Raw genomic sequence first — 12,029 nt, forward strand, 5'->3', positions numbered from 1 at the left:
ATGGACTAAGTCTTCTCATACTTTGCTGTAAGTCAGCAGTATCTAAGAGCTCATAGTGGGACCAGTGACCTGTTTCCCATATTTGATATCTTAAGAGTAGGTTTAACTCTTCCTGTTCTCACCTGAACTAGTGCCTAAGGAGGGAGGAGATACAGGATCTCTCTCCTTCTTTCTCTGCTTGTACTTTAAACACATAAAAGGAGTGAGAAGAAGATGTAGGCCAAGAGTGATTTCACAGAAGGTTTTCTATAAGGTGTCTAGCATCCAAGACATGCTGTTGCTGTGAAGGATTCAGATCCATAAGAGGGGTCCATGCCTTACCCATTGCTTGTGGTGAGTTCATACACATGTTATCGTGACAGCCCTATCAGCTACCTTGCAGAAGATCTGTGGAGCAAACATCAGCACCAGTGGTACCACTGAAGTAAAGGTGGGTGGAGAGAATGGCCAGGGCAAGCCAGAGGAGAAAGTACACGTGGATGCATGAGGGCAATCTCTGGGTCAGTCAAGCCTAGATGGGCATGAAGATCCACAACACAAATCAGTAAACAGCTTCTGTGAAGATCAGAGCCAGCACTCAACACCATCATTCTCTGCTTCCAGCAGCAAGGCTGACACCCTGTCCTAGTAGAGCTGGGGCTGGTGTTGGTGGGGTCAGGCAGTCCCACGGAGCAAGAAGCAGAGCCAGCAGAGCCAATCCTGGCTGGTGAGGAGAGGCCATGCCACCGAGACCCATTGAACCCTTCAGAACCAGAAGCTGAGAAAAAGCCAGCTGCCCCAGCGAGGGAGATGAGTCTATACCAGTAGGTAGAAGCCTTTGCGACGGATTCCTGCTCTTTGGGGATATGAGATCCTGGTACACACACAGTTCAGCTCTGCGGTGGGGATGTGGGATTGGTCTATCTGGAACAAAAGCTGAAGAGGTTATGAGAGAGGATGTCTTTGGTGGAGCTATTTTAGAGCCAGTTTATCAAATTACATAGTCCTGCAACTCTGGTTACTTGGGTTTTGCTGGGGGCAGCTCTGGTGATTTGAAAGATTGTACTCTTCTCCTTGGGGAATGGGGAAGCTGTTGGCTAAAAATGGTGCTGTGGGTTACGCTCTCTTTGAGGAGATTAGAAAAGCAAAAGACAAAGGTCTGACCAGGAAGATAATGAACAGTAAGAAAGGCAATACTGACTTTACTGTCCTTGTCAGATCCCGATCAAGAATCCTGGTTGCTACCTTCTTCAGGTCACCCTGCCATTTCAGGCGGGATACACACTCCTGTCCCCCCTGAAGTTCAACTGCTGTATGTGACTGTGGGCACAGGTAGCAGCTACAGGGTTTCACCCCAGCAGCAGCTGCAGTTCAGGAGGAGAGAGACCTTTTCTTCTTTGTGCAGGTGCTAGGTGTAAAGCAGTGGGGGGTGAAAGGTCCTCTAGAAACATCACTGTCCAGATGCTCTGTGGAGCAGAAGTTCATTGTAGAGCAATGATGTGGGAAGACAGAGGAGGCTGGTGCACAGCCAAAGCATTTTTCTCATTGAAGCCTTAGCTGACATGAGCATGGCTGGTAGGATGGTCTGTGATAATTGAATAGGGTATTCATGAGAGCACCTTGCCTCCCCTGCAGCACCACAGCAAAACTTCAGGTTTCAAGGGTAGAGTAAGCATCGCCCTTTACATTTTACAAGTAGGGTGACACAGCTACAAGTGAAGAAGTGAACAACCTTCATTCCCCACCTGGATTTCCTCTCTCATATCTCCCTGCTGCCTTGGAGAAGCTGCTCCATCTCGCTTCCACCCTCCACTGTCCAGGATGGGGAAGGAGGAGGAAAGGCTCAGCCCAGGGCTGTCACGCATTAACTCACCCACATCCAAATCAGCCTGCTTACTGACAGGGCCAGCTCCCCAGCAGGACACTGTTGAGAGGCTGATGCAGGGTCCTCAGGACCACTGCTAGCCCAGTGCTCACGGAAATGACAGCCGGGGTTGTGCAGCGAGGTGGCACGGGCCAGCGAGAGCGCTGCTAACACCTCTTTCAGCTGTGGCACTGTCAGTCATGCCGATCTGCTCCAGGAGACCCCTCTTGGCTATTTAGGTGCCTGGTTTTTCTTGGTATTTCCCGCTGTCATGCCCTTTGGATGTGGATCAGTGATTTTCTCTCTCTCTCCCTTGCCCTCTCCCTTCTTCTGTATCACATCTCTGTCATTGTGCCTCTTATTTATATGCCTCTCTTCCATTCAGTGCTTTGGCTTTGGACAGGTTTTACCTCTCTCCCCACCTTTCCTTTTCTCCTCTCCGTTTGGTTCCTTTGTTCTTCCCTCTCCTCTCATTCCTTTCCTTCTCTGCCTTGAGCTCTGTCTTCTTCCTCCCCTAGCCTTCCACCTTACCAGACCAGCTCCTTGCAGGGCCCCTTCTACCCACCCTGGGTTTCAGCCCCACACCTCCCCTTCCCTGCCCACCTCTGCAGTGGCAAAGCCTGGGGCTGTGCAGGGCAGGAAGGTCGTTGCTGCAATAGCAGAGCCCACCCTCTAAGCATCTTCCCAAGCCACTGGGAGTTAGTCCGTGCCTTGCTTTCCCTAATTGCTGGGGATGTTTGTTTGACTTTAATGAACTTGCAGATGCTTTCTCGGAAGATAATTGCCCCTATTTCCAGTGACATAAACTAAACTAATAATAATAATAATAATAGTCACTGCCAGAAGGAGGTACCAGAGGAGATTCAAGGTTAACAGGCAGGTTAAAAAGAAGGTTCAGAGACTGGATGGGCTTGGGGCTTGAGCTTTTCATTGTTATTCTGCTGGCTGCAAAAACCCTGGGCAAACCAGCAAGGAGCACAAGCGGGTGCTTGAGCTAGTGACAGGGCCTCAGTCTAGTTGCCCATGGACTGATGGTCCCAGCATGAAATTCCTCACAATTTCTAGGTGCAACCAGGAAAGCTCAAGGTAACCTCAGAGACCAGCAGTGGAAGGGCTTGTATTATCCCTGCCTGCAGTTTACTCAGGTTAGGGAGAAGTAGGGATATTTGCCATCACCAGAGTTGGGTGCAGCCCTGTGTTCCCATGGAGGGAATGGGGTAGGACCTGCAGGACACAAGCTGCTGCTTCTTGTAGAAGTGGCTCTAGAGACCTTGCGTAACCGTGGACTCTGGGGAGGCTCAGCGGCTGCCTGCACGGGATCTCAGAGAAGCAAGTCTGAGTTGTAAATTAGCCTCTGGCCCTTGGCTGCAGCTAGAGCAGAAGCAAATGTGTCCAGCCCTCATGGGGGTAGGCAATCTGAGCTACCAGAGGTTAATAATTTCCTGAAAAATTTTGCAGAGTCCAAAACTAAGCAAGCAAGAAGAAAAAGAGAGTGAGAGAGAAAGGTGGGGAGGGAGAGGGAACGATAATTCAGGGTTTCATTACCTGCTCATGGTCAGCAGACCACGGGATTCAGAGTCTGAAGGTGTTACTTTAAAATAATTCACATAGCAGCAACCATCCTTGCCTGAACTACCCTGAACAGGACCACACAAACCACATAGTCTGAGCCTCGGTAAAATTTCTCTTTAGTCCAGTGACATCCAAGTTTGCATTTCTGTCTAAAGCCATCTGCAGCAGAAATCACATATTCTTTGAATGGACTTTTCTAATCAAAGCATAGGTCAAGGGAAATTTTTCACCTGGTCCTTTTGCTGAATTTCTTCAACATGGTCTATTTTGGGAGTGGATTTACACTGTCAGCTTGGATACCTTCCTGCTTCATTTCCAGGCTTTGGTCCGTTGATCTGAACGCCTGCTGGCTGGCTCCTTCTGGAGCGGCACAAGTATTTCCCTCCAAAAAGGAGACTAGGCACAACTGACAGCTCAGTATGTGCCAGGATCCAACCTGAAGCAAGAGCATAGGTGGTGATCATGCCAAACACCCAAGGCCTTCAACACAGTCCACAGACTTAGGCCATACCGCAGGATATACACATGCCCTTGATGTTAACTATGAAAGCACCGCCTTGGCAAGCTGCAACCCAGTCCTGTCTCTGAGACTTTGGGTGCTTTGAATTGAAAGATGAGTGAACGCATCCTGTGCCCCACAACCATCAAAGTGCTCCACAGAGCCCAGATCAGACCCAAGGCAAGTGCTTTTCCCCAATGACGTCCACAAGCCACTCTGCTCCAGAAAGCATGAGTCCTGGACATCAGCGACTTTGCATCAGCTTCAGGGGCAAGGCTCTTATTTTTTTCACCCAGCCTGCAAAGGCAGCATAGGCGGTACTGAGTGCCTTTCTCCATTTAACCACTGGAGCTATAGGAGCTTCAGGGTGGTAGATGACACCGTGGTTGATCACCAGCTTAACAGAAACAGGTTGACAAACAGAAGGGAGAGTCACAAAGCAGGTGAGGAGAGTATAATAGATTTATTGAAAAGGCACACTGAAAATATCTAAATAGGTCTAGCTGAGATTATTTTCTACCCCTCTTCTCAGTCACAGCACACAAGTGAATAACATCCATCCATCTGCCTGACCATCATTAGCTTATTCCATTCTAGGCACCATAAAATAGAGGGGAAGTTTCCTACATGTGAGAGGATCTTGTAGAAGAAAGGATGGAAATTCCATTGTTACAGGATTTGAAACTGGTGAGCTGAAACCCTGCTAGTTATACCCTGGGGAACCATCCTGCATAAGCCTTCAGAAAGATGAATTAACCTTTTCTCTCTCAAGGGTGTTTTACCCGCCATCACCATAGTCATCCTGGGAAAAAAAGGAACTCTGTTTGTTTCCTCGCTTTGCAGACAGGTTGTGCTGAGAGGTGCCATCCTGTAGCCAGGTGTCTTCACACCATTTAACTGGGTTAAAAAAAAGCTGTTCTCTGTGCTAAATTGCTTCCTCACTTCACAAGGCGTGAAAGCCTTTTCTCTCTCTCATGTGTCCATGCTTCACTCCTTCTGGGGAGACAGCTGGTCTTTTTTTTTTTAATGCATTCTGCTCCTTAAATGCCGTCTCTGAGACAAATCAGGTCATGTAGTGCCAGGCCCGCAAAAGCATTGAGGTGACTCAATCCCGTGAAATCAATGGGAGTCAGGTGCCTAAATTTCTTCGCGAGTCTGGGCCCAAGTGACCTTGAATAACATCAGTAGGAACATACTTTGTGCTCTAGTCAAGATTAGAGCATGGGCTGGGATGCACCTTAACCCCACAGGTTCCACAGGGGGTTAGTTGGTTCAGCAGTAGCTAACTGAAGGAAAGATTTCCACACATACCTTAGCACGGGTGTCATGAGAAAGGAATGACTTGGGGTCCCTATATCTTTGCATGGAGAACACGGGGTGGGTTTTTTCCTTAATAATCAGGTATCATATTGCCGTTCGGTTGTTCGGTTGATAACTGTCACTGGTCCTACGGATGTCCAGGCTCTGGCCAGTATTGATGCCTTCTCTGGTGAAAGCTGTGCAAGTCCTAAATCTGGACTCCTGGCACATGGGTTTCAGAATACCAGGAGACAGCAACGTGAATCGAAGGGCTCTAGGATTTGGTGTCATGTTAAAGAGGAGCTCCTATCTATGGACGGGAAGGAGCGGGATACCAGGGTAATGACTGAGTGTGTAGCAGCCTGATCCTAGGATGAACATTAAGGAGGCTGACATATGCTATATATTGGTGGGCAGAGAAACACCAGAAAGGGAGACGGGCAGAGAGGACTGTATACTATTGAAAGACCTTTTAATGGAACAGTAAGTTCTTTCTTGATCTCTCCATCCCAGCATCCAAAATACAGAACTATGTGATTATTTTTCCAAGGCCAGGCAATGAGGTATACCACAAGAGACAGGTGGACAAACAGCAAGCAAGGACCAAAGCACTCAGTCCCATCCTTTCTTGCTCTTTGCCTATGTGTGGCTGCAAACACGTGAACATCTGGAAAACATCTAGTTTCTCCATTTCTCCTTTCCTGATGTACCAGCATGTGGGACAGTTAGAAGGGCCTGGAGGTTATAGTAACACTTTCTTCATTCTTTGCCATATTTTGACCCCTCTGTAAGCTGTGGGTTTGGAGATGGAAGGTGGAATGGTGGCCAGAGATTAGAAATCTTCTTGGGGTCATGGCTCCATGCAATTCCCACATTCTTGGTACCTAAGAACTAACCTCTGCCCTACCTGTGTCTTAAACACTAATTTCTAATCTCCTACTCTCTCAGCTATGTGACAGCAAAGAAAGTCTCACTTACAGGAACAGTCTGCCTGGGAAGGGATGTCCTAGAAACCTGGAGGTGTGGCAGACAAGCAGATGGAGATGGTGAGAGGATCATCCCTCCAGGACTGGAAAGATGTTGTGGGCTGTTTAGATAGAGACATAAAAGCTTAACAGTGTGTTTCATAAAGGCAAAGCTTTGCACACTGGCTTCAGTGGGTACGTGGGGATGGTCCGCATAAAAAAATGGACATGCTTGACTATGTATGTCCTTTTATACGTCCATACAGCTATGTATCCACCAGCCTCCATGATTTTAAGTCCTTCAGCCATTGAAGGATCTATGACTTACTTCACACTGAAGGAAACAGAGGACATTTACTCTGTGTAAAATGACAATACATTGCATGCACACTTACAGTATCATGAATATGTCAATATTAAGTACTAGTATGAGTTTACACATAAATGTGTAAATGAAGGGTGTGTGATGGAATATTAATATATGAAACCTATCCTTACCAGACCTGATTCCTGGCTGGGAGCTCTAGATTCTCTACAAACACTAGTAATAATAGTTGCTTTATTCCAGCCACAATACTACAACCAAGATGTCATACACGCATGACAGATAGATAAGACAGACAGATTTCTTGTTTTCCACTGAGATGCTTTTGAATACATCCTGGCAGGGCTGACTCATCCTTTTAGCTTTCCAAGGAAGATAAATTGCTTTCCAGGAGCTTCACTGTATACAGGTTATTTTTGAGTAGCTTCCTTAATTAAGGTTTATCTGCTGTGTGCGTAAGCCACAGATGAAGAGCCCTTGTCTTTTTTTGTGTGAACAGAAGTTTCCCTCTGAACAATCTGTTTCTCACCCAACCCATTGTTATACAACATGACACACATACTATATGGATACCGTGTCCTACCCCAGAAGTAGCTGCAGGCCAGTAGCCTGAAAATAAGTCATTTCAAATGCCCAGGATGCTTCAGTGGGGAAGGACTGAGTAGAAGTGGGATTCCTGAGGGCCACAGTTGGCACAGACAAACTATTAGTACATTTCTTTTGTCCATGACCTTAAACTCCACCTCTGCCCCAGCCTCATGTTTCTTATCTTTTATATCTGAAATCATGCTGAAAGCAGCCTGTTGGAAATACATTTCGCAGTTGCAAACCTTGCGATCTGGCAAGGACTCAAACTGATGTCATCCCGACTGGGATAAGAGGACAATGATGTCATCAGAATAGCAAAGGAGCCTTTTAGCTCTGTGATGAGGTAGGTGTGGGTGAGAGGTTTCAGTCTGATCTCCCTGGAGAAAAAAGAAAAAGTGCTCTCCCATTCCCTGGGATGAATTTACTGCCAGGTAAAGGGCTGGCTGGCAGTCGCAGCTCTCTGCGAGTTCATCTGTCAGAATAGCAGGAGAGCCAACCCTGCGGCTCACTGCGCCCTGGCCTCCTGCTAGCGGTGAGAAGGAGATAAGCCTTCGAGGGGCTGCATGGCCCAGGTGACAGGGTAACTCCTCTGGGGTCAGAGGCATGCATGCAGCAGGGCACGCTTCAAAATAGCCATCCTGGTTGGTGCAGGAGGTATGTGGGATGTGAGAGCAGCAAGGCCGGTGGCAAGGGAGATCTCCCTTCAGCCAATGGTTTTCATCTTTGTCCAGGGATTAACAATTTTGTCACATTCACTAATGGTTTTGCAGGAGTCAGGCATATGGGACTGGACCTTTAGGGTCTTGTAGTTATGTCTGAATTGTCTTTCCAGTCTCCCAGTCCTGCTGCTGTTTGAAATTGGCCACAGTCCTTAGAGTGAGAGAGTCAAAGCTAGGGCATCTAAGTGTTATACAGTGCTATAAAGGAGTCTATCTTCACGTTACTGTGGCTACAGTGTAATGTAGGCATACTCAAGCTCTCCTCAAACCAGCTAGTCCGGGTATTAGTAGTTATGTTGCCACAGCAACACAGGACTTAACTGCAAGCTGGAAAACTTGCCTAAGGAGCAGGGTGGATGAACCCGTGCAGAGCTCTGCACTACCCTGGCTGGATCACAGCTGTTCTGTGAACACACTAGTTTAAAGGTACTTTTGATTTGTTTCCATCCCCTTGTGCTGAAATAGGCTGAAAAGCTTACCCCAGATGCTGAATAACACAGTGCAGTTAGCTCTGCAAGCAAAAGACATACATGAATGGTTACAGCATGGTAACGTCTTTACACATAACCATCACCTGCTCTCTGACAAGCTGAGAGGAGCATGAAAACCCACTTTCCATACCACGTCGCTTAATGCACTTGGGGAAGCGTAGATGTAACTGCTCAGCTGTGCCCCTGTGGTAGCTACAACAACCGTTTTGTCCCTGGGCATGGTCGGGCGCATGAAAACTCTTTGTGCTGAATGCTGTGTATTAATATCAGTTGCATATTCATTCACAGGCTTTTTCACTCACCCCCTACACAAGCATCCTGGCGCCTAGTCTCACTCCTAGACTTATTTCGTGCTGTATACAGACCCATCCTCACCTCTGCACAGCTGTGTGGAGCGGTTCTTTTCCTTGATGATTTGGGGCTGCTCGTTCCTTGCCCACCGTACCCACTCAAGCTCACCCCAGTTTAGCTGGGGAACAATCCCAGGTGGGCACCAGTGCTAGGATGGGGGATCCTGCTCTCACTGGGGACCCGGGGGAGATAGTGGGTACCACCTCTGGCACGCCAGTGGCCAAGCAGTTGGTTCACCGGCACAGTTTCGCTCATACATGTGTGCCTGACCCTGTCTCACGCTGTGGAAATAATCCCTTCCAGTCTGTTTCCCAGTGATTGCTGCCAGTGTGACCAGTCCTCTCTCCCCCTCTTCACAGGCATGGTGGTTCCAGTGCCACATGTGCATGCTGCAGTGGCTTCTTCTCCCTTATTCCTGCTGCACTCTCTTTGAATGTATTTATAGGCTGTCCCCTCTCTCTGCTCTTCTGGTCCCGGGCCTTTTTCCAGATGGCACTTCTCAGTTGCAATGGCCTAAGGAGTGGTTTCCTCTTCCCACTCAGGAATAAACGCTTGCTATCTTTCTCAGCCAGCTCGTTTTCTTTCTCTCGTGACCTGAGCCAGTGTTGGAAAACAGGTGCAGACAGCAAAGAGGCCAGTGGCTCTGCTTCCGAGTAGCTCTTTGAATGCTTCCCAATGGGAATATTAGTAGAACAGTGTCCTTTCATCAATATGCAGCTGAGCTGTTACTTGCCCAAGGGCTGCTAAATTATTGGGGTGAAGCATGGTATGTCCTGTAGATTCAGTGGGGGTTTACAAGCTGAGCATTATCTGTCTGCAGCAGACCAGCGTGAGGCACAGGCTCTGTTTTGGTCACATTTAAGACTCTAATGCATGGCTTGTGTCTAAAAAACATGGGGAATGCCTGTTCTTTGTTGCAAAGCTGAATTCCCCCCAATAGTCAAGAGAAATTATAATTGCTGAAATGGGAAAGACTGATATCTATCTGGCTATTATTCCTTCATTGAAACCATGAGTGGTGAGCAGAGGCAAAGTGCTTGGAGTGCTTGCAGGCAGGGCATTTGTGAGGAGTATATCCTGTGAATATCTGTGTATGTCTGACAGCATGCATCTGCGGTGGGGCGGGCAGCAATACTATTCTCTGTTGGCAATCCTGAGCCAAAAAGCTATAAAGGACAAAATACTTGCTGTCATTAGAGTCACACACCTGTGAAACAAGGTGTCATTAAAAAGAAACAAAGACTTGAAGGCAAAGGTGGATTTGGAAGGACTGTGAAAATCCCCCTCAGGAGAGTGTTTTGAAAATGAGTAGGGGAAAAAAATGGTATATTTCAAAATGGATGGGAAAATAAATCATGGGAATAGAGACAACCCAGCTGGTGCAAGCCTTTCCACACAGCCAAGGTGCTCTCAGCATTGCTGATGGAGATGATGAGGTGCTTTAAATTCCTTTTACAAATGCCCCACGTCTGTCCAGCCCTAGGATGAAATGAAAGCCACCTGGCTTCAAACTCCTACCAAATGGAAAGGCTGCTTTGAAACCTGTCACTGGTTAGCAGGAGGGGAAGGTGGGACATTCCCAATAAAACCAGAGCCTAGGCTGCACCTGGAGTGATCTTAACTTATCTCCCTGTTTTCTTCTCTGTCCTCTTCCCTTGTTCTTCTTCAAAGGTTGAAAAAAATGAGGACGGGGACCAAAAGATTGAGCAAGATGGCATCAAACCAGAAGATAAAGCTCATAAGGCAGCCACCAAAATCCAGGCCAGCTTCCGTGGACACATAACAAGGAAAAAGCTCAAGGGGGAGAAGAAGGGAGATGCCCCGGCGTCTGAGACTGATGCCGCCGACAAGAAGGAGGAAGGCCCTGCCGGCGGAGCGGCCGAGAACAAAGAGAGCGAGGCTCCCACTGCCACAGAAGCGGCTGCCGCTGACAGTGCCCAGCTGGAGGAGGGCAGCAAAGACAGCGGCGCGCCAGCGGAGGAGAAAAAAGGGGATGGAGCCGCCGACACGGGCTCAGAGCAGCCAGCCCCGCAGGCTGCCGCTCCTGCCGCCTCCTCAGAGGAAAAGCCCACTGCTGCCGCTGCCACCGAAACGGAAAGTGCCACTAAAGCTTCCACTGACAACTCGCCGTCCTTGAAGGCTGACGAAGCCCAAGACAAAGAGGAGCCTAAACAAGCCGACGTGCCTGCTGCTGACACCACTGCCACCACCACCCCTGCCGCAGAGGATGCTACTGCCAAGGCAACAGCGCAACCCCAAATGGAGACAGTGGAGAGCAGCCAAACCGAAGAGAAGACAGGTGAGTGAATGCCTCGCTAGGGAATGGGCCTCTCCAGAAATGGATACCTCCCTTGGTCTCTTGGGGATGCATCTGAGGTTGGCCAGCGAGAGCTGGTGTGGGGGTTAGACTGAGAGTTAACAAGGGAATCCCCTTGCTGGGTTTAGGGGTGGGGAGAGTTGCATGTTCTTGCTTAACGCCCTCTTGCCTGCTTCCCGGCACCTTTTGGAAATACTGCACCTCCTCTTGAGGCTCCTGTTCCTCTAGGTGGAGGTGCCATGCAGACCTTTTTCCCTGGTGGTCGGAGAGTGTCAGCCAGCTGGGAGGCTTGGAGGAGCCTGGGAGAGCTCCCCAAACTCTACATTTGCTAAAGAGGGTGATGAACCTTCTCAGTCAACTAGCAGAGGCAGTTCCAGTGGGGCAACAAAACAGCCCGAGGTGATGCCAGCTCACTGGAGGCTGCCAACTTGAGCTGAAAAGCTCACAATACAAAAGCGCTCTCATACTGCAGGAGGCCATTTAGCCTTGCTAGTGGGATGGTCAAGGAGGAGCCAAAAGCGTCTTTTTTCCATCTGCTTCTGAATGGATGAGATTCCTGGTACAACCATATCCCAGTCAGGAACATCTTGTTATCAGCATTGCTTATAGTTTCATCTACACCAATACTACTAGCCTCTGTACTTGGAGTAGCCCGTGACTGCCATACTTGCATGAAACTTTTAGACGTGTCAGTTGGGTCAGACCCACATGGTTAGAGGTAGGGAAGGGGAAGATTAAATAAAGGTCCCGACAGCTCAGTGAGTGAGGACAGAAGAGAGGTTTGAATGTAAACAGTCACTCTAGGAGGTGTTTTCAAGTCTTTGCTCTTGACTGAGTGCAACTCTGCTTAACTAGTTCCCCTGGGAAGAGGTGAAAAGTTTTGAGAGGCAAAAGTAAGCATTTTTGACAGAGGCATAGTGTTTACAAACCATAAAGAACAGCTGTTTTTGAACTGTGATACTGAGCTGGGTAGAAAATGCATCAAAGACCACAGGATACTTTTGTTCTTGTTCTTTACCTTCCTTACCTTATCAAAGAAAGAGAACATAAACAAGCCATT

General features: G+C 48.2%; 1 protein-coding gene across 1 annotated transcript in view; it reads left to right on the top strand.

Moving 5' to 3' along the window:
• The window catches only part of GAP43 (growth associated protein 43), a 60,642-nt gene that overhangs the window by 21,781 nt on the left and 26,832 nt on the right, over window positions 1–12,029 (top strand). The window contains exon 2 of the mRNA XM_052794835.1: window positions 10,324–10,951. Coding sequence (XP_052650795.1) covers window positions 10,324–10,951 — 628 coding nt within the window. The remainder of the gene's footprint in view (window positions 1–10,323; window positions 10,952–12,029) is intronic.

The sequence above is a fragment of the Harpia harpyja genome, chromosome 8 (genome assembly GCF_026419915.1).
Source record: "Harpia harpyja isolate bHarHar1 chromosome 8, bHarHar1 primary haplotype, whole genome shotgun sequence".
Taxonomy (NCBI): domain Eukaryota; kingdom Metazoa; phylum Chordata; class Aves; order Accipitriformes; family Accipitridae; genus Harpia; species Harpia harpyja.